The sequence below is a fragment of the Charadrius vociferus genome, unplaced genomic scaffold (genome assembly GCF_000708025.1).
Source record: "Charadrius vociferus isolate BGI_N301 unplaced genomic scaffold, ASM70802v2 scaffold51, whole genome shotgun sequence".
NCBI lineage: Eukaryota > Metazoa > Chordata > Aves > Charadriiformes > Charadriidae > Charadrius > Charadrius vociferus.
Window position 1 is genome coordinate 473,346 of NW_009646939.1, and position 22,185 is coordinate 495,530.

Sequence of the window (22,185 nt, forward strand, 5' to 3'; positions counted from 1 at the left end):
GACAGTGTTTTATTAAAATAAAAAGCTTTAATACTTTTGCATTTAAAAGATTTAGCAGAAAATAATTGCTACAAACATGCTACAACAACATACACGTTCAAAAAGTTTTCAGTGCTTTCAAAGTTCAGCATTTTGGCAAAAATAAGTTTTTCTTTATATACTTCAGAAGTTGGCTATCATAATACTGATATAAAATACTTCATGTAGACTAAGGTCAGGTGCATAAAATACAATAAGTATACGTACTGTTTGTATAAACATTTAAAGTATAAATTTCATTAGATAACATGCAAATACTGCAATATTTTAAATGGCACTTAAATACAGATACTGAGATTCTTTATAATTTTGCATCCAATATGAGATTCTGAAATGTACAAAACTATAAAAAGAACATATTTCTTCATTGAAGTCAGGTACAAGTATAGAGCTTGATTGTCATTTTACAAGCATTGAGCCCAATGTCCTGCAAATCTTCACTAGTCCAAGTAAAGACGTCTACTGAAATAGGCCCAGGGCTAGTTAGTTTTCTTCATAATAAAATACAAAAGCATATTTACACAAGAATACTCTTAAATTTTTGGTAAGGCAGTTAAGTAGCAGCAACTTGTTTCTTCCAAAAATGATGTTTAAAATAGGTGCATGCTTTTCATTGTCACTGATATGCATCTGAATAATATAAAATTAACATTCTTCAATAAACTCAAAACACTATTTTGTTCATTGCTAAAAAGACCCCTATAAGATCCCTTCTTGCAAAAGTCATAGATCCATAATGTCAGAACCTTCCAGAGTATTTTTAGGTTTCCAGGATCAATGGAAAACAATCCAATTGCGCTGAAACAGTCAGCTGACTAGTAATGAATAAAAGAATAATCTTTTCACATTACTCCAAATACTTTTAGTTCTTCATTGAAAAACGTTAGTTCATCCAATCTACAATTTTTGTTTCCTGGTTCAGTGAGCAACAATTCTGAATGTCCTTCACAATATAAACCACCACCACTCACGCATATTTTCTACGCAGTTATATATAATATATTAATCCCGACAAGGTGAATAAAAGGCTTATGAACAGGGAGTGCAGAAGGGGCACCACTTTAACAGAAGGAGAAGAAATGCTAAATGAAACTTGCACTTGAGATGCAATTAGAGCTGACAGCGGTACGTGTGATGCTAATGTTGGACTGTCTGAATTTATCAGTGACTCTATTTTTTCTGCTTCTTTATTGCAGGCTTCAATCTAAGGAAAAAAAAAGTTATTATTTCTCTTCTTGCCATGGTAATGCAAAAATGTTGCTCGATAACCAAATTCAGGAAAGAAAATCTCAGTTATTCCTATCAGCACATAAGATTTGTATAATTTTGGGGAGTATTTCTTAGAAAACATATTGGAGCACTTATCGTAGACTTTGGTACTACAAAAACTACTGTGGAAGCCCCAAGTGGTAGCAAAAGGGAAGGGAGGAAGCTACATACAAGTTATAGTGGGTGATGTGGTTTGAATGTTGATGCCAAAAAGCTCACAATAAATTATAACCAAAGTAACTACCTCTAAAACTGAGGACTTCCTTCCTGATTGACCAAGATACTGCCTTGAAGTCTGCGACACTGAAAACATCAGGATTTTTGGCTTACTGAGCTTTTTCTTCTAAATCAGGGAAAATGGATTTCTTTTACGGGAAGGAAAGAGAAGAATGGAAGCAACAAGAAAACCTGAGAAAACTCAGGTTTCCATTCCCCCACTGATATAATTATAAGGATGAATTTGTTAGAAAATCCATTTTTTCCACTTTTTCCACCTTACCTTCTACTGCAACCCAGGAATCAATTGGATTAAGTCTCCAGTCTCCTAAGTCTCTTTAACAGCTCTGGAAGCTGCCTCTGGTGAAGTTTTAATTTGACAAACTTAATATGTGGACACTCAAAGCTTTGAAAGTTGAGGAACGGGCAAGGGGCATCACCAGTGAGATGAGCAGCTTCTCCCTGGTTTCAGGTGGCCTCTCTGATTTCAGAGAGTCCTCCTCTCCCCAGGACTCTGACAGCAGCTGCTACAGACGGAGCGAGAGCTGACCAAACCTGCAAGGCTCAAGACCTTGTTTCCTAAGTCCTGGTAACATTTTGGGCTATTTCTGCTAAAGAGGGAGACACGAGTTGCAGCTGAGTTGGACTAACGGAGTTGCTCCAGTAGCACGGGCAAGCAAAATACACACAATATAGCTGGCTGAGAAACGGTTACCCTATTAGATACTGCAGCTTGCAAAGTTTATGGCAGTGATTCTACCCCTTCACACTATACCATAACTTTAGCTCATCCCAGAAGCAATACTGAGCTTGCAAAATTAGACTGCAGAAATAAAATGGAAATGGGAAGCAGCCATCAATACAAAATAAACAACAAGGAAGTGAACCTGCCTGAATTGTTTGTATTGTAAAAGAGAAGAGAGAGATTGTGGGCAGGTTTTCTCTCCCCTTCCTTTTCAAAGCTAAATCCTTCATTTCACAGTAGTACACATCAGCGTGTCAGGTAACAGAACGAACCAGTCAGATCACCTGATCTCCAAAGGGACTTCATTATAAAGCGCTGTCAGCGGGGCCAGGCAAGACTATTAGAAACAACTAAGATGGCAAAGAATTATGTTCCTTTTAATAGGAAGAAGATACCCTCACTGGTCTTGCACAGGTTAATAAGCAGAAAGTAAAAATGAAGCAACAGCTCCAAGACAGTGACAATGCAATACACAGCCAAAGCCTTACTTCTATTGCTCTTCTATTGCTCCTACAAAAATCCTGTAAGAGCTTTGAGCTGCATTTGTTGGTTTACCTTTAGAGTTTAGTACCGTGAGCGTTAGGTTCTTGTTTGCTAGCTTGAACTAGCAAGCTTATTGTAATGTTATTTCCTTTTTAAGGTCGTAATAGCATTTTGGGATCTCCTAGCACTTTTCACCATACGGTGGAAAGGAATATCAAAACCAGAATGGTCTCAGAACATCCTCTTTGCTATAAACTACCGCTGAACACGTGCCCTTAATGCGCACAACGTATTACTGTGATATCAATATGTATGATGTACTTCAGCCTAATATCACATGTACCTCGATCTACTTTTAACCATTGAACCAGAGACAAAGGAGTACCATTTCATATGCAGGTATGCATTTAATATCCAATGAATAGTAAATTAAGAGGTCATTCAGTAATTTATTTATTTTCATTAGTTTGTATTGTCTGTTATTTTAGCCATAGAAAGTTGAGGGTTCTGCATTTATTAACTTTAAACCCCAAATCATACTACACTATCCTTGGCCTTCCTTCACCTCCCTCCTCTCATTACCAACACTCAAAACCCTCTTATCAGAAAAGCAGGATTCTCAAGACACGTTTTACCATCGATAATCCTGACTATTCAGATTTGAGTCACTAGAGAAAGCCCCATGTACTCAGCACACAGGAAAACGCACAATTTAAAAAATTCTGTGTTGAAAATAGTAAAGTGTACACATATAAAAATGAAGTAAAATCATGCTGGGTAAGCAAAATAATAACACAGCCTACCTGCAATGGCTTGGGGTTCTGATCCACAGGAATGATGAGAATCACAATCTCGGATTCTATGCTCAAGTATCCAAACACATCACACTGTGGCACTGAGACATGCAGGCGGATTTTTTCAAGTATGTCAAGTACTGTTATAGGCTTTTTATTTGTTACCTGGAAGAAAACAAAGAACTTTGTGGATGATGTGATATTATGAAAAATGACATCTCTCTTCTTCAGTTTTAATAACGTTATGTCATTCCAGAACTCAGGATTCAACTACTCAGTTCTAATCTCTAGCAAAAAAAAAAAAATAATCCCCAAACCAAGTCCCCAAAACCATTAAAAAAAATGAAAGGAAGAAGGGGAGAAAATGTTTTACTTCTTAAATTAACTGTGGTTTTGATATTTTTTTGTTCCCCACCTTCACGGTTAGTGTCTAAATGTATCATGTACCTCAAAATAATGTAAATGGTTATCTGTTACAGCAGCCTGTACTCTCATGCTGGGAAACAAGAGGCAAAGCATCCGTACCAGCCGGCACTCCTTTACCATCACAGAACCTGTTCCAAGAGCCACCAGAAATGAAGAGCTATGGTTTTGTGAAGACAGATACATGTCTGTATACGTGGGAACACGTGACATTTCAAGATCACTACATAACTACTGGGTAAATATATTTTTCTCTTAAAATTCTTATCTCTGTTCTGTTGTCTGTACCTGACAAACAATAATTTGATTGTGGATGCTCAGTCTATTTAAAGACTGCCACACCTTAAAGGTTTTTCAGCTTTTTTTCCAGGTCACTTCTGGATGTTTTGAACAGTATAGATACCAACACAAATAATTACTTGTGACTTCTGGTTGTTTTGTTGTGTTCTGTTTTCTAGCTTTAGCTGCAAGAGATTCATCCTCCTTCTCCTACTGTAGCTTAATTTCTTTTAAGACCACTGGTACAGGACCTTAACAAATGGAAATCTGGGAAATCCAAGTAGACTACACGAATCAAATTTGCAAGGTGTCACGCAACACTTCTTTTACCAGATCGTTGAGGGATCTCCTTGTCATAGCCCCATTAAAATGTAGCCTGACATGCTGACTGATCAGCAAACCCTGTTCAAACAGTCTTAAAACGGAAGCACATGAATACTTTAAGGACGACCGACAGTGTCAAACTTGGATTTTAATGTCTTAGATTAGAAAACTAGTAGATTAGATTAGAATCTTAGCAGATCTCTCTAATGTTTCTTTGCTCTGTGTAGATGCTGACTTTTGTTTCCTGCTATCTTTACAAAAAAAGGCCAGAGAGGTGGGGGGAGGAAAAAAAAAAAAAGATTTATAGAACTCTTTGGTAATTGAAGCTGTTTTTTCTCACGTGAAGCACATGTCTGAACTAAAATAGGCATACATTACTACACCTTCTCCTCTTGGGCTGGTTAAAATGTATGCTAGCATTTCTAGCAGTGATTCCATCTATCTGAAACTTCACCATCTCCAATACAATGGATGTATACACTATATGTGTACGTACACTGTCAAAAGCAAGAGCTGCACACCAATCCTATCATTTTATTGATGGAATCAGGAGAGATCAGTGTTATTAATGTAGATGCAAAGGTATCAAATCTACTCAAAGGCACAGGTGGGCATCTTCTGTTGTATTATTAGGAGATATTAGCTGGCCTCTGACTCATACTGGAGTAAAAGGCACAGAGCTTCTAACTCTCTATGCTCAGGGCAGTGTCACACCATGCACAGTCTCCAGGTGGCTGTGACCAGCTATAGATCATCTCTGGGGGCTTAGTGGATGACCCCTGATTGAAGTTTCTAAACGACAGAGCTTCAGTCAAAATTCTGTAATTTCTAGTATTTGCTAAGAGAATGCTGACTTGAATGTTTGAGAGATCACTATTTTAAATGTAAAGATATATACATTTATACATATGAGTTTTGAAAATTTGAAGATTGTGCATAGTGGCATTAGGTGAGCAAGAGAAGAGAAAGTCAGCAAGACTGTGGTGACAAAGGGAAAAAAAAGAGGGGAAAAAAAGAAGAAACCAAGCCACTACTAAGTACCCTAATCCAGGTATTAGGGTACTTAGTAGGTGAGAGAAGAGTAGTTAAGTTATCGCCAACTACTTGGATAACTCCTTGAGTAAGTCCAATAAATTTAACTAGAAAGCTGCCTTCTAACTAAACCCAAAAATTTTTCTTCACAGCCACATGTTGTAATGTATGAACTGAGAAGCTGCAGTGGTCACCGTGTCCCTGGTACAGACAGGTGACAACTGGAAGACATTCCAGGATGCAGTCATGACCTAACAGACACTGTTTCTCAGCAAAATTGGTCAATGCACATGCACGTGCACACCCCCACCCCCACCCCCAAAACCTCTGAGAGGAAATCAGTAGAACATCAATCAGCAGCACACCCTTGAGATGAAAGCCAACCACACACTGGGCTGCAACAGCAAGAACAGAGCCAGCAGAAATCATAGCCCCCCCTTATTTACTCTCCTCCCCCCCTCCCCAGGCCACGCTGACAAACTGGAGAGAGTCCAGCAGCGTTCAGCTTGTGGAATCTCCAACTCCTGGAGGTTTTAAAAACTCAGCTGGCCAAGCTGATCTAACCTTGCTTTGAGCAGAGGGGTAGACCAGACCCCTCCAGAGATCACGTTCAAACTAAGTTTTTCTGTGTCTTTACAATGATAGCTAATTTTCTCTACTTCTAAACATATAAATAGGTTAATGTAATTTTATACTGGTTTGGGGAAAATTTCTTTCTTCTTGATATTTAAAAAAATAAAAATCACGTGCAGATGTAAACATGAATTGTTTTGCTTCACTAGGCATCATTCTCATGTTGCTCTATTTTGTTGTGATGTCGTGCCAAAAATCAAGCGTTCTGCTCTGTTCCATATACTGAAGCATAAAAGCAGGGGTCAGTGAAGTGCAATCCGCCACACGGGGAGTCTGGACCGAGTATGTTGTGTTCTGTGATAGACAATCAACATCAGAAGATCCATCTTACACTGAAGGTTTTAAAAGAGCAGCAATGAAGGATGCTGGTGTTTAACTTAGAGATATTAAATTAAACCCCAACATTTTAGCTCATGAGCAACAAAAATCAGTGAAAACAATCTAGATAACCCAAAGAATGTAAACCAATCCAATTTAAACATAAGACAATGTCAGAACTAAGTTACCTACATTAGGAAATAGTGAGCTAGAAGAAAAAACAAAAAAGCCATAAATAACAAATATTCACTGTAATACTACCACGAGATAGATGCAGTTCCCCTATCATTTGTCTTTACAAGTCATTTAAACTGCAAACCCGAACGTGCTTGTTTGTGCCTACTCTAGTTCTGTTTGCTTTGCATTGTAATTTAATTTCTATACCTGATATTAAGAAATAAAGGAAAGTATAAAAAGTATAAAGAAAAAAAAAAAATCAAATCACACGCTATCTACTGAAAAATAACTGCTTTTCTGTTAACTATTCAGGAGAGAGTATACAATGACTTGACTTTTCCATGTACCATTTAACATAAGGCATGATTAAACTCTTTACCCTTGCAAAAGTATCCAGCTTGTCTTTGTCATATAAGATTCTCAGCATTCCAGCACATAGTGGACAGCAGGCTCCTACGTGAATAATAAAAAAAAAAATCTCAGAAACAAAAGTATTCTTTTCCTTTTTAAGTAAACAGAGGTCAAAAGTTGAACGTTAACTGAGGATGAAAATAGCAAAACTACCAAGGCAAAGTAAATTTTTAAATTCGATAGCAGAATTGCACAATTTCTAAGTTTTTTTAATGTTGAAAATATTTACAACACAAAAGCAGTCACCTTTCAACACACATTTACTACTACCAACACAAAGCTGGAAGATGAATTTTCATTTGTTTCCAGATGATACAATATTGTAAGCCAAAAACCACAGGCACTTTGTGTACTACAAACCAAGGTTTTGCATGGATGCATACATACACAACTACAGAAGTGATGAATTTCAAGAGCTGAAATAGCTAGGACATGACAGAAGCACTTATGCACGCTGGCAACGTTAATATATGCAGTTATACCATACGGGAGCTTAGACTCTTTATATGATAAGGGGGGGAAAGTACTTGTCTGATAGATTTTTGTTTAACACAGAAGTATGTCATATTTCTCCTACAGTTTTTCCTCGCAATCTTAGAAACCGAAGGGCTAATATTTCAACCTTCTACCCATGACTGTATATTTATTTCACCCCCCAACTTATTATATATAATTAATGTTCATGACTTTTACAATATTAAAAGTAATACCAAAGCACAAGCACCCTTTTTCAAACCAGCGAACGAGAAAAATGCATAAAACCATTTCTTTTTAAAAACTGAGCTTTCCTTGCTCTCTGTATTACCTGTGATTAGTTTCATAAGGGAAGTATTAGTGAAAATAGTAAAAAAAAACAGTTCAAAACCGCACAACTGCAGAACTATTCCTACTGTCTTCCTCTTTCACAGTACTGTAAATACATGCAGTATCTTACTCTGCCTTCTAATTAAATATAATCTTTGTTATTCTGGGAACTCTACTGCGACGATAGCTTGGCATTCCAGTGAGGCATCTGTGCTGCCACTTCCGAAAAATTACTCGTCTGATTCCCAGTGACATTCTACCCGAGACACCACAGACCTCATTTGTTCCTCCCAGGCCAGTCCTGTGGGCACAGCTGCAAGTTTCTAAAGATTGAAGGAGCGCGACTCGTAAAGCCACGGCCTTTCCGCTTCAGAATTATTCAGCTGAGTCCTGACGCCTGCTTGTTCTAGCCCTAAGTAAAGATCTCTACTTCATCCTTTCTCTTAGATGTCTCAAAGACATTATGGAAGACAATATTTTAAAGCATACGTTTTGTTCCAAATATACAGTAATTTATACGCGTAGCCTGGAGACTCTCTCCTATCTGCAGTAAACATCAACAGCGAATTAACGTACCTGGTGCTATAACTGGTTTGCAGCCAGTAGCAGAAAGCTGGGGACATTTAACAAACGCACATTCTGTATGAAAACCGTAGTCTGAGAGAACACCTACAGCCTGACAGTGTCCGTAATAGTCGACAGCCACGCGGTCGGAATAGGCAGCACAGACACTGCCGTAGGTCTCCCCGTTATGCCCACAAACAGGTTCCACTGATTTGCAAAAGGGCTGGAACACACAGAAATGTTTCAAAGATCAATTTCTTCGTGCTACAGACAAAACTTCAGAGTAGTTTTAACATTAGGAAACTCCAAGTTAATGGGAACCCGCTGATAATATTGTTAAACATTCAAAAAAGGACGAGCTAGAGTAAATAACCTGCCAGTTTACGAACAGGTAATAAATGCAAAGAATAAATACTTAAGGTGAAAGAAAAATGTAAGTTGGAATCTGAGAAATAAACAATAAGACGTGTTTTGGGAAACAACATTTTTTGTTCTGTTCTAATGCTTAAATAAAACGACCATGTAATTTAAATTAACTTATTAAATTAAGAGTATTATAATTTTATTAAGTAACAAAGTATGATTTTATTAATAAATTTATTTTAGTAATAATTTTTTACTATTGGGTACTGTAGCATTTATTAATATTTTAATGACTTATTAATAATTTTTTTATCCATTCACCTCAGTGTGGTTTTGTGTTCTTAAAACTTAGTGTGTGCGTGCATGTTGAGTCCCCATCCCTGGACGTACTTAGAAGACCTGTAGATGTGGTGCTTAGAGATACGGTTTAGTGGTGGACTTTGCAGTGTTAGGTTAATGGATGGTCTCAATCTTAAAGGTTTTTTCCAGCCTAAATGATTCTATATATTTCTAACTAATTATTTAAGAAGCTAAATGTATTCATTTATTTTAGAAGAATAAAATCCGTTACTAGACACCTCTGTCAAACACATTTATTGTTGAGACCTTTACATCTATAAAAATACATTTATTGTGTCCATTTTCTCTCAGAAAAACATATCTAGCATGTCACTTGATTCAAACACATGCAAAAAATCAAAGAAAATTGCAATACAGTTTCTTCCTATCCCGCCTGTCCATGGATGTGTCCAACACACTCAAGAGGTCAAATGCCAATAAACTTAAGCTTCTGAACACGGAGAGAAGCAAATGGAATTGCTGACTCTTTGCAGACAAGGTATGACTAATACTTTTGTCCAAAGTCTTGTAAAATGACACAACACATTCCATAATTTCTTGCTAAGGTCTAAATTTTTTATTACACTAATTAATATTTCAAGTAAGTCACCATATCTATATAAACACTGTATATCCTCTAGAATAGCAAGACAATTACAGTTTCTATGTTACACACCTAAGCTAACAACAAAACAGATGGAGGACAAGTAAATATGAGCACCCCAAACATCTTCCTATCTTGCAGACATCTTCCCTATAAAAGGAAGAGCAAAACTTAAAGCTAGCAGTGTAATTAATGTAATTAATTACCAGTGACTTAATGGACACAACTAGGCATATAACTGCTGGAGAAAAACAATGAGCCATCGCAATATTCTTTTGATTCTTATTGTTCAAGGGCTGAACATTCTCTGAGTATCTCACGAGACACCTGATGTGCAATGAGAAGAATTGTCTGTACTTGATGAGAAGAAGGTATGAACACAAAAAAGGCAGAAACTAAAAGTGGGTTAAAAAAGCAATAGCCTTTACACTACAGAAAAAGCCTGAAAAAATGTTCCGTACTTCTAAGAATATCCATCAGTTGAGACCAAGAGAAGGTCTCAAATTAATCTTCATCATTTGAGGAAAAACCTGGAGATGAACAGCCTATCAACAGTAAAGCCAGCAGCTTTGAAAAGAGAAGCTCCTGACTTTTCTTGCGAAGGGACAGAAAGAGCTTGTCTACCAACACTGTAGGGAGCAGTGGGATGGAAGAACTAAACCTAACCCTAACCCTTCTCAGGGATTAATACGCAGACTAATCCAATCCACACAATATTACAGACTGCCTAGTCTCCAACAAAACTTAGGTGTAAATAGATCCTGAACAATGAACTTGGTAAACCTGGGGCACAATCACACAAAATGCTAAAGACTTTCTATATGTTTATTTAAAACAAGTTCAAATTGGTGAAAGCTAGCATTTACCTCACCAAGGAACTGCACTAATTACTGCAAACACACACACCTCAGTGCAAGCTTTAATAGTGAAAAATATAGGAAGACTTAATATAAATATCAATGTATTAGCATAAGTAAAGCTTGTGGTTGGTTTTGAGACAACTAAAGCAGAGAAACACTTGACAAAATTCTGAATATAATTTTGTGAGACTATTTTTTATACTAGTGAAAAAATCGTATTTTTAAAGGATTACTTTCAACGAAAACATTTTGTAAGCTATAAACCCCAGAATATTGCAAAGTTAAGCATTAAAGAACAAAGAAGATTTGATATTTATTGCTAGAACCACTTCCTACCTGGCATGGGCCTCGGTATGCTAAACTTTTTCCTTTTTGGTACAAAGTACACAAGTTACTGTATTCCACATTGTCTGTGTCACAAACAGGATCCCGTGTCTGGTCACAATTTAACTGCCTTGGCACACATTCATGCTGGCTACATTCGAACTTTCCAAAATCAGTCAGGCAAACTTGTTTCTTTGGTATGCACCTGCATAAAGTAATAATAATTTCGTATGATGTCATAGGATTTCTTTAAGCCTCAAAATATTCAGGGAAAATAGTTTCAGTGAAATCTTCTCCAGTGCTTTAGAGCTAACTATGGTTCAGTAGAGCTGCAGGAAATACACGTGATAAAACATTCTGAATAGCCAATTTCAGGTCTCATCACAAACCTGAAACTGCTTCACACCATGTTTAGTCAATGTATGTGAACACAACTACAGTTTCCACTAAAATTAATCTTTTACCAAGTATTTTTCAATGGATTTTTGAAAAAGGTTTGGATAAACTTCTTAGCAACTCCCAAGCTTCATTTTGTAAATGCATATTTAAGGAAAACTAGAGAAAACATGAACATGAAAACACTGAACTTCAAGAGAAAAAGATTATATTGCAGAGGTCTAGCTTCGCCCTTCCTTGAGAAGGTAGTGAAAACAAGACTTACAAGATTATTTGTTTTCAGTTACAAATATCTAATTGGATTCTAACTTTGTAGGTTCAGTATATTATATCACATCCAATCTTGGGGGTAACTGCAAACAAATGGAAAAATCTCGTATTAACACTATTTCCTTTTCTTGGTAGGTCATCCCTCTCAAGCCTTCACAGACAAGAAGTAAAGAGCAATAAACAGCAGAAATTCTTTCCCCTCTGTATTAAACATGTACCTTCCATGGTCTTATCCACAAAACATTTGCCATATACCTTGCAAGACATCCCTCTGCTAGAGAAATGCCAGCCAGTGGAGTCTGATGAAAGGCCAATTTTTTAGCAGTCTCCTCCTTCTGTATTTCCCCCGAGTGCTGCTGTCCTATGCTTTTTTCTTTTATATTAGGGAAGACTCAGATATTCTGAGATTTAAACACTTTACAAAGGGAAAATAAGATCTTAAATAGACTGGAAGCACTTCAGAGACATTTTAAAATGAGCATGTTTAGTTTACGCTACATTATCAAACGGAGCCAGGAAAGTGTACTGCGTACAGTCCTTTACTGAAACTACAAGCTGAGGTTCTAAGCATAATGGTTATTCTGTAAAACTGAAAAACCTCTTTATACTTTCCAAATTAAAAATGTAAAATGTAAAAAGTATGTATCCACAATGCAGCTTTGAAATTCCAGTTTTCAATGCCATAGTGGCTATTACAGCTACAAAGCTACAGTGTTTTCTCTGCAGTTTTCTGCATTAAGGCATTTAAAGTGCAGAAAAAGGCAAAAATAAAATTGCTATAATCAGTTTTCACGAAAGCACAGTATTACACAACTTCTTATGGTGGCTTTCTTTCAAAACAGAAAAATGTACAAATTCAAAGGAGACGGAAATATTGCACAACACTGAGAAAATTGAAGACAGAGACCAATATTATGAGCCACAGACTTTGATTTCTGTAAGAAGGGTCAGATTTTCTTTTCGCCTGACACTAGTACAGAGCATATTTTTGTTTTAACACGTTTGTCTATACAGATCTTATTTTTTCTGACACTGAAGAAAAAAGAGATTGTACAGACATGGTTTTCACAAGATATCAATCTAATCAAGAGAAACTCAAGTCTTCCAGAGTGATCGATATTTTCCTATTTTAGAGACAAAAAGCACAGATTATTGACTGAATAAGCAAGACTGAATCCAAGTCCTGAATTCAGGTGTGGGGTTTTCTTTAAACTACTAGAAGATATGAAACAAAGTCGTAAAATTACACTTTTGCCATTTCAACAAAATTAGATTCTCCCATTTTTGAAAATATATGTCAGTTCTCTTTTACTGCTAAAACTGATATATGTGATTCTGTAATGAATTTAAATTATATAGCACTACATAAACAGAAACAAGATTATGAGTCCATTACTAACTACGATAAATAAAATTAGCTACTTAAACATTATTTTTTATTGGAGTAGCCCAAAAGTAGAATGTTACTATAATATAAAACACATTCAAAGAAAAAGTAAATCTGCTTCATGAGTAGACAATGCCAAAGAAAAGCTTAAAAAAATATTCTGCTTTTACCTCTGATTTTTACTACACGGGTTAGGGTTACAAGGATCCTTGGAAATACACGATCCAAATTCAAATTGATTGTCCTGGAGCCCAACACAACGAGCTATACATGCACTTGGATACGTGCGTCCATTTTGACCACACACTGGTACAAACTGATCTACGCAGTTACATGGTAAACCTGTAAAAGCAACACACAAAACAGGAGTTTGGCACACACTTATTTTCTATGACAGAAGATACGCAAAGTGTCACTAAGGTATCTATCTCTAACTTCCAGTAAATGCAAAGATGTGTCCTACCTTCAGCCACTCCCTCCCTCCTGTAAGTTAGCAATGCCATAGCACAGATTCATTTATAATTAGCAGGAAGGGAAGTTTGTGCCCTACTTCCTTGCTAATTCCGCTCAGCTTTCTCCATTTTTTTCCCCAAACTCCTTATCTCTTGTCCCCAGCAGCATTACCTTGTCTCTACCTATTTTTACATATTACCTGAGGTTTTATTTTTCAGTGCTGGTCTTTTTTTTTTTTTTTTTTAAGGTAGGTGTTTTTTCTGAAGTGCAGGATGGACATGAGAAAAATAAATAGTTGAAAGAACATATTCATAACAAATTATCGGGTATTTTCCATTAATACCGTAGAAAGAATTTCAATGCTAATCCTTGCTCTAAGAATACTAAGCTTACAGTTGCCAGTTTGGAAAGTTACCTGTAAACTTCCGACGTTCATCTTCTGAACTATGCTCAGTTAGACACTGACGCGTAGAACATATCAAGTTTCCAGCAAAACACGAACAGACATTACAATCTATATTAAAGGACATTCCATGGCCTTAAAATAAAAGAAATTAAGTAAATGCATACAATTAATGCAAATATACCAGGAGACTATATACTCAAATGTATTACATAGATATTACATTTTAAATATTAATTGTTCCTGTATTTTTCCTTATTCAGTTTCTTTTCCCGTTGAAATTTCTATCTTTTCTTAGATTTCAAGCTTTATTTATTTAACGAAAGTCTGTTCACATGTGTTTTTGATTAATTAGTTAAACAACAAAGCAAGCACTTTATCCTTTCAAAGCCTGTGTAAGTTAGGTTTTCTTTTTTTTTTTAAAGAAAAATTGAAAGCTGCAAAAAGAAATACACTCAGAGAACAAAAGTGGTGACATAGTACTTCTATAAATTCTGGCAAACATGCTCCATATTTTTAAAGGTAAAGCTTTCGTCAAGATACATTCTTCTAAACTAATTTTACGTAAGACTGCTAAACTTTCAGCCATAGTCTCATACACAATGCAGAACTCCTCAGTAGCACTCATTTCTTTCCTTTGCGTCTACTTTTTGTCAAGAGGTAAAGAGTGCCAATGCTTCATTCCAATCTTTATTGTTTTGCAACATCCATAATAGTCGTAATTTCATTCTCAACAAGCAGTACAAGTTACAATGCAGCTCTCTCCAAAGCAGGGAACAGGAAAGATTGTAGCAAAGCTGAACAGAAACCCAGATCTAGATTCAGCACAAGACACACACAAATACAGAGGTCTGTGTTCACTCACTGGCTTTCAGAAAGAAGCCCCTAATAATGCAACTGACACCATCACAGCTGCTTTTTGAGCCTGGAGCAATCTGCCTAATTTTTGCATTTTATAAGCGAGTAACTTTTTTACACCTGAATCTAAGAATCAAACTGCAAACTTGCGGAATCTTTCTTTGATTTAGCAATTCCGGTTTGGTTTTGTCAACTGTGCATATGTCTGCCCTTCACTGTGTTGTATGTTTTATGTAAAATCAATTCATGTTGACGACAGCTGATCTATCCATAACCAGGTTGGTTATTAAAGACTACAAACAAATACACCGCTCTTCAGGAAAACATACGAGTAACTGTGAATAACAAAATAAAACAATTCTCTCTCATCTCCTTTCAAAGGCTTGAGATTAAGGATTAAAATTTTTGAAAAATATTACAGGGGCACAAGAACAATCCTCAGCATTTGAGCCATTTGGAAGAGGTACTCCTAGACAAACGGTGGCAGGACAAGAGGGGATAGAAGAGAAAGGCTCTGGAGCAGAAAAAGCTCTGTTTAAAACACAGTACTACCCAAGGAAGAAGGAATTTGTCAGCAGGGAAGACGAAAAGTTTCCAAGATTTGAAGGTAATGCCAAACACAGGATCTCTTAGGTCATTCTTCAGTGTGAAGAGTAACTGCCTTAGCACCCAGCTGAAAACTTTGCAAGACCATTGCTTTCACTATCAAAGAATGCACACAGCAAACTGTCCTCTTCATCATTAATTATGTCATAATTGGAATCTATTCACAACACAAAAAAACCCCACCCAGCATCAGATAAAGCAGAGTTGTTTGCTTTATAGAGAATGGTTTTAAAACCACAGTTCAGATTTTATGACCAAACCTTAGCTTTTTCCAACTGACACAAACCAATTAAATATAGTAACTACAAAAAGTTCATATGGTGACCGTAAATTTTTAATTATTTGTTTTCAATACATCATCTAACGAATCTGGAATTTAGCAATTTTTATCTTTTATTATATAATACCTAGGGTCTTAATCACCACACACACTTACTACACTTAATGAGCAATTATGGCAAAAGAGAGGAAGCTGTCTGGTTTTGGCTTTGTGGTGGTTTGTTTCTTTGTTTTTGAAATCGACAGCACTTACTGAATACAGAAAACGTAACACATATTGTTGTTAGTTACCACAAGCGACAGCTGTACACTGCAAATATAAAACACAAATACAACTTCAGACATTTTTGTTATTATTTTCACCAACAATCCGAAAAAGTGCAAGTTTGTTTGGTCAACAAAAGCTTTCAGTCACCATTTAAATAATGTATTTGCTAACGACTGTATTTTAAAAGCACCTACTTTCACCAGATACTTTCTATAGCTGCCCACCAAATGTATCATTAAGGTTAAGATGTTTTCAGTGTTCTGCTTCCATGAACAAATAGATCAATTTGGCAATACAAAATAAGCTGTGTGTTTCACTGACTCTGGATGAACAAAACCCTCAAATCACTACAAGCTGTAAATGCATGGAACATTACAGGAAGAAGTATGTGTGTGCATGTGCCTCTGTGCACGTGTCTATTGGAAACACATCCAGCGATTATTGGGTTTGTTCACTACTAATTCAGGCATCAACAACTATTTTGATAAAACTAGTTTTATGCAATTTTCACATCTACAGCTACGTTTGCAGTAGGAGGGAGTGAACACATGATCAATGCACAAAAGAATCACTCAGAAGATAGGTTACCAACAACAAGAAGTAGTAAAAGATTTTCTTGCATCCCTGTTCCCTGCAGAGGAAATTAAAAGTCTAAGCCAACCACCTTCTTCACAGGCAATGTGTTAGAGAACCTGACTCAGAAGCAGCTCTTGGACAGACAAATGCTCACGACTCTGCAAGACCAGAAACATTCACCAAAAAACTCCAAATCAACTCAGGTATGAAACACTGCTAATATAAGCAAAGTTATTTATAACCTCTTGCTTTAAGTTTCCCCAAGGTTTGGATACCAATGCAAGTGGATAAAATATATACTTTTTTTTTTTCTTAAAGGGTTCCGTGGATAACAAAAATAGGTAAAAAATTTGCACAACACAAATGTGGTAAAAGTATACAAGTTTGCATCAGTGGACACACACACTGATGTGTGTGTCCAGTGATGTGATACACTGATACTCTGGGGGAAGGAATCACATTTTTTGTGCAAGTCACAAACCAAATCTTTTAGGATTATCTGAAGGACTCAATAAGCATATGGACAACAGAAAATCAGGTTGACATACTTCAACACTCAACAGACATTTAATAGCTCTTTAACATAGGCGGTCAAGAAAAAAAGTAGAAATAGGGAAAAAGAGGTGCTCACATTGATAAATATCTGTGAAACAGAATAAATGGACAATGAAGGGAGGTGACTGGAGGAGTCTCCATGATCTATGTTCAACATATTTATATGTGATCCAAAAAACAAATGCAATTATTTACATGACAAAGTCTGTCAATAACATTAACATACAAAGGACCAAATAATGAAGAACTGCAAAAAAATCTCACCACACTGACCAAACAGGAAAGGATATAGCAGAGGAAATTCATTGTACTGAACATAAAGTGATTCTCTACAATTCACAAAATGAGCTGTGAACTGACCATTTCCACTTAAGAACTGGACCGTGCTGTTAAAACAGATAGCTCTATGAAGCATGACATCAATAGAATTAGTAGCCAAAAAAAAGATAATGTTCAGAATAATTATGAAAGGAACATCATTTTGCTATTACATACACTTGATTGGGCACTTGATTGTGAATGGTGAATGGAGTTCCAGTTCCCATTTGAAAAGAAAATGTAAGAACTAGGAAAAGATACACAGTAAGGTAATAAATATGACCAAAAAGTATACAACTGTTTTCATATAAGGAATGAGAAAAACCCAGAAAGCTGAGGTGAGTGTAACAGACGTCTGGAAGAGGAGGCAAATAGGCAACAATCATTCATCAGCTTTTTCAACAGAACTAGGATGAATCTCATGAACTAAGAGGAATCAGATGAAACTAACTGTCAAGGCTCAAATGAAAAGACATCCCTTGCAAACCTCACCAAAAAAAAAAAAAAAAAAAGAGAGGACTTCTAAGCGCACATATTTTAACATGTGGAACTTCCTTCCAGAGGTTATAGCTCATGATAAAAGTTTCTATTTTTAAACCCGTATTTAAAATCCACAGAAGAAAAAAATAAACCAAACCAAACCAATGAAAACAGAACCCCCCCAAATTATTTAGGGCTTGTAAAAAAACCACCCCCTGCTCAAGGGGTCTGTGGTTTGAAGCACACAACAGATTCTGGTAAAATATGATTAAATCTCTGCCTTTTCTCATACTCTTCCCCAGACACCTCTACTGGTCACTGGATACCCAATGCTGTTGAAAATAGACTGAGAGTACCCGCGAAGCTGGAATCCAGGAAATGGGCAGCCATTTATAGTCAGTTACGCGGTCCTTAAACCTCAGAACTACAGTATGCTTAAAGCAGATCCATTTGTTTTGCTGCTGTTGCTTCATCCCTGCAGCCTACTGGCTCCTCTCAGAACTTTTTCCCTCCTCAATCCTCAGAGCTCCCACCAGCAAGTTCTTCTACCAGAAAGGAAGCTACCTATTATCAAGTACCACAAAACACAAAATAGTAACGCAAGTAACACAAAATACAGGGGATGGGAGGCCAGTCAGTGACCTTTTGGTTGAAAAATGGTGTGCTAAGAACACCCTTCACACAGGACTTTCATAGATTGAGACAGACACAGTTCAGTATTGATTTAAATAATGGAACCCTCCAGCATATATAAGAATTACACAAGTATTATATATAAAGATACAAACAATAACTTTTGTATTTTCTGATAAACTCTCCATTCAGATCCTCTGGGTCTTCCTATGTACCTCAAAATTCATTACTTAAGGAAGAGGTGTTGTATAAAGACATAATTACTGTTCTAATACTTACTTTTTCTTTGCCCTCCAACAATGCATGATTTTTGGAGGTCAACACAATGCATTTCCATGCAGTTTTCTAGCAATCCACTGTGTCCACAGGTACAAATCTTGTAACAACCAACATCACCAGCTGAGGATGGAACCTGAATAAGTGTACCTTGACGGACAATAAAATCTGAGGCTTCTCCCAGTTTGCAACCTATAGATAAGGAGAAATTTTAGCTCATATTTAGTAAATACTTTGGCAAGCACCACTACCAAAAATAACTACTACTCTTTGACTTGTGGAAAAGCTAAGGTGTTCCTAAATAAGCCTTGCTCTTGCCCTGTAGACAAATTCACTCATTTCATTCAGGCAGCAAGTAGCAGAAATAGAAGATATTTGCTTGAGACGATGTTCTGAAGTACCTGTAGAAAAGTCACTTCAGAGAAAAAGACTGGTAATTCCAACAATTCTCAAGTAATCTCATTTTCCATAGTTCTGTAGTAGTATGAAACATACGTGATATAACAATTCCCACATACGCTTCGTTCTCTCAAATACACAAACTGAATTAAAGGGTCTCACAAGCAAAGACCAGTCATTTCCCCTCTCTCACATATTTTATTGTGTCTTCCTTCCCTACCTGTACCTCTTATGTGAACACTGAAGGACTTTTACAGGTAGATGCGAAGAGAGGAGAAAGGGAGCAAAAGCAGGAAAACTGGATTAAAAGAGAATGGAAAAGAAGAAAAATGGTTTAAAAAATGGCAAGGAAACAATAATTAAAAAATAGTAGATTAAAATTAATCTAGAAGTGATGAACTGCAACAAACGCCCCAAAACCTTCAACCAATAAAAAGACTGAATTCAAAGATAAAAGTCAGCTTCCAACCTTTAGAGGAAGTAAAATATCTCTGGGTGAGCTTGTTTTCAGATCACTTTGAATGACTTTTGCAGCAAGTGAAGGCAATACAACCTCTGTAGTAATAATGCTCAACTTTTCAGAAAAACAAAAATATTTTGCATGGGTCACAGAAACATAACCAAAACAACATCCTTAGGCTTACAAAAAGAATGAGCCGACATCTATCTTCACTTTTAGAGGAGCACAAATATAGCAAATGTATGAGCGAAACAAAACCGTTTTCCTCTCTGCAATTAAAAATCACTGGAGAAACTGCTGATCAGCCACAGAACTGCTGGAACAAAAGAGGCTCAGGGAACCGATGCAAGACAGTTATGGCAATGCTCTCTATCACTTCTCCTAGAAAGGGAGCTGCTTCATGCAATTCAGTCTAAAAATCAGTGTTGCTCTCAGTTGCTCAGTCTCTCTTAACACACGCATTAGGTGGTCACCAAATGCAAGCTTTCCTCTTTGCTTCAAGAACCATACGTGATCCCTCATGTCACTCTTGCTTTAAAAGAAGAGGAAAAATTGTGGCAAGGACTACTGGTGTCTGAGGTAGAACAATGAAGGGGCTGTAGAAGTTGGACATTGCACAATCTCCTACCTCCTTTTGTAAATTTGACCCTTGCTATCAACACCACACCTGCCATTTCAAAGTTAGATGGCTCAAATTCATTCTACATGAGGCTCTCCCCCCATTCAGCTCATTTATGCATTGCACAGAAGTTTGAAAACACCTACGTTCTAAAAAAGTAGTTCTCAAATGATCACGAATGCCTTTCTAGTGACTTGCACCTACATTAAAAATATCACTCAATGGAGTAGCAGCAGAAATGCAGTCAGCTGCGTACTGCTACATCTCCAGACATCATCTTTAATGAGAAGTGGTACCATGGGTCTCATGTAAGAACAAGGCAGCACAAAATCCATTATTCATATTTTCGTTGTTTCCCAACGTCGGTGTCTTTTTCCTCCAAACTATAAGTCTACATAAAGATTTGGGAGACACAGAGCTAATCTGCCTTTTGGTTCGTGCTTTTTCTCCAGTCAATGAACGCGCAGCGCTGTCAATCATTGAAAATGAAGTACAGAGATGCTGCATCAGTGCTGTAAGCTCAAGTAGTAGAGAGAAGAAAGGAGAGGCAAATAAATTATGTCCCATGCCGCTTCCTTCCCAAGTTCTAAACCTGGGCACTCCAAATCCAGTAAAGCAGCAACCATGAAGCTCTTAAGAAAAAGTCTGGATATTAACTTACTAGTTACCAATGAGCTGCTGGAGAGATTTTAAGAAGTTGACCTGGCCTATGAAGAAGGATTTGGGACAATTCCATTTAAGATACCACCCTGAACTTTAATATAATACCGGAATTGCTGCCAATGCAAATATACATCCCAGGGCACACTGCATTTAATCAAATTCTCAGAACTCTCAAAATGTCCTCCCAAGACCGACAGCCCGATTTTCATTAATTTCAAGGCAAGACATAATATCCATTTATTTCACCAGTAAGGAAAATAATGTGGATACGGCTAACAATGTACGGAAATACAGGGCAATACACGCCATGGTGTTTGCAGAAGCAGTGAGCTGCACTGTACTTGCAGTATTGCATGCTTGTAATTTTAAAGAGCAGACAGGCTGTTTAGAGACCATGTATGGACATTTATTTCTTCTGAAAAATAAGTAATATATCTTCTAATAAGACATTATGTTTCAGTGGACAGTAAAAATAGAAACACATCAAGAAAATAGATAGGCGGTAGGCTACAGCTTTTGAAAACACAAGTTAGAATAGATAGGAGGTAGGCTACAGCTTTTGAAAACACAAGATAATTGTGATAATAGTTCTTTTGGGCTATCAGCAATTCACTTTAAAACTTCTAACAAAATTTCAGTTACATATGTTTCTCAGCAACGTTCAGGTAAACAGAAGTCCCAAACCTCTTACCTGGCACACACAAATATGGAAGACACAGTTCTCCAGATTGACATCCTTTCCTATTTACTTCACATAGCTGATTAGCTGCACAGGGATTCGGATTACATGGATGTGTAACATCTTCTACAATGTTACCTAAAGAACTTGGGCCTGAAAAGAGAATATCAATCTACATTGATTTAAATTGTTTATTTTTCTTCAGTAAAGCATGGCATTTCTTACATTCAGTAAAATAATTATTTTTGACAATTCTGTGAAATATTGGGGTTTTTTTTAACTCCACTTGTAGCAGCATGACATGACAAGGTAGTTAACTTATTTCAAAAGTTTAGTCCTCAATCCTGGAAATAATGACCCAGATGTTTCTTCTAAAGCAAAATATATTTCCTCTATCTTCCTTCCCCAATAATTTCTCTATATGATGAAAATAAAAACTAACAATGACCAGCAGTTTAATCTAGAGAGGTCCCATAGTCAATGATTAACAAATGGGAGGTTTCAAGTACACTTGACATTTAACCAAGTTTGCTGTCATTGATAAACTTTTGTTTCTGTTTTCCCTTTAACTCACTAGTAATGTTCTCTTGTTACAAGATTAAGGAA

General features: G+C 36.7%; 1 protein-coding gene across 1 annotated transcript in view; it reads right to left on the reverse strand.

Moving 5' to 3' along the window:
* Positions 1-960: 960 nt before the first annotated feature.
* The window catches only part of RECK (reversion-inducing-cysteine-rich protein with kazal motifs), a gene marked incomplete at its 5' end in the record, with an annotated part of 56,376 nt that continues 35,151 nt past the window's right edge, over positions 961-22,185 (reverse strand). Inside the window, 9 exons of the mRNA XM_009894953.1 lie at positions 961-1,243; positions 3,556-3,711; positions 7,112-7,185; positions 8,524-8,734; positions 11,014-11,206; positions 13,225-13,396; positions 13,923-14,045; positions 18,763-18,951; positions 21,592-21,732. Coding sequence (XP_009893255.1) covers positions 1,028-1,243; positions 3,556-3,711; positions 7,112-7,185; positions 8,524-8,734; positions 11,014-11,206; positions 13,225-13,396; positions 13,923-14,045; positions 18,763-18,951; positions 21,592-21,732 — 1,475 coding nt within the window. The remainder of the gene's footprint in view (positions 1,244-3,555; positions 3,712-7,111; positions 7,186-8,523; positions 8,735-11,013; positions 11,207-13,224; positions 13,397-13,922; positions 14,046-18,762; positions 18,952-21,591; positions 21,733-22,185) is intronic.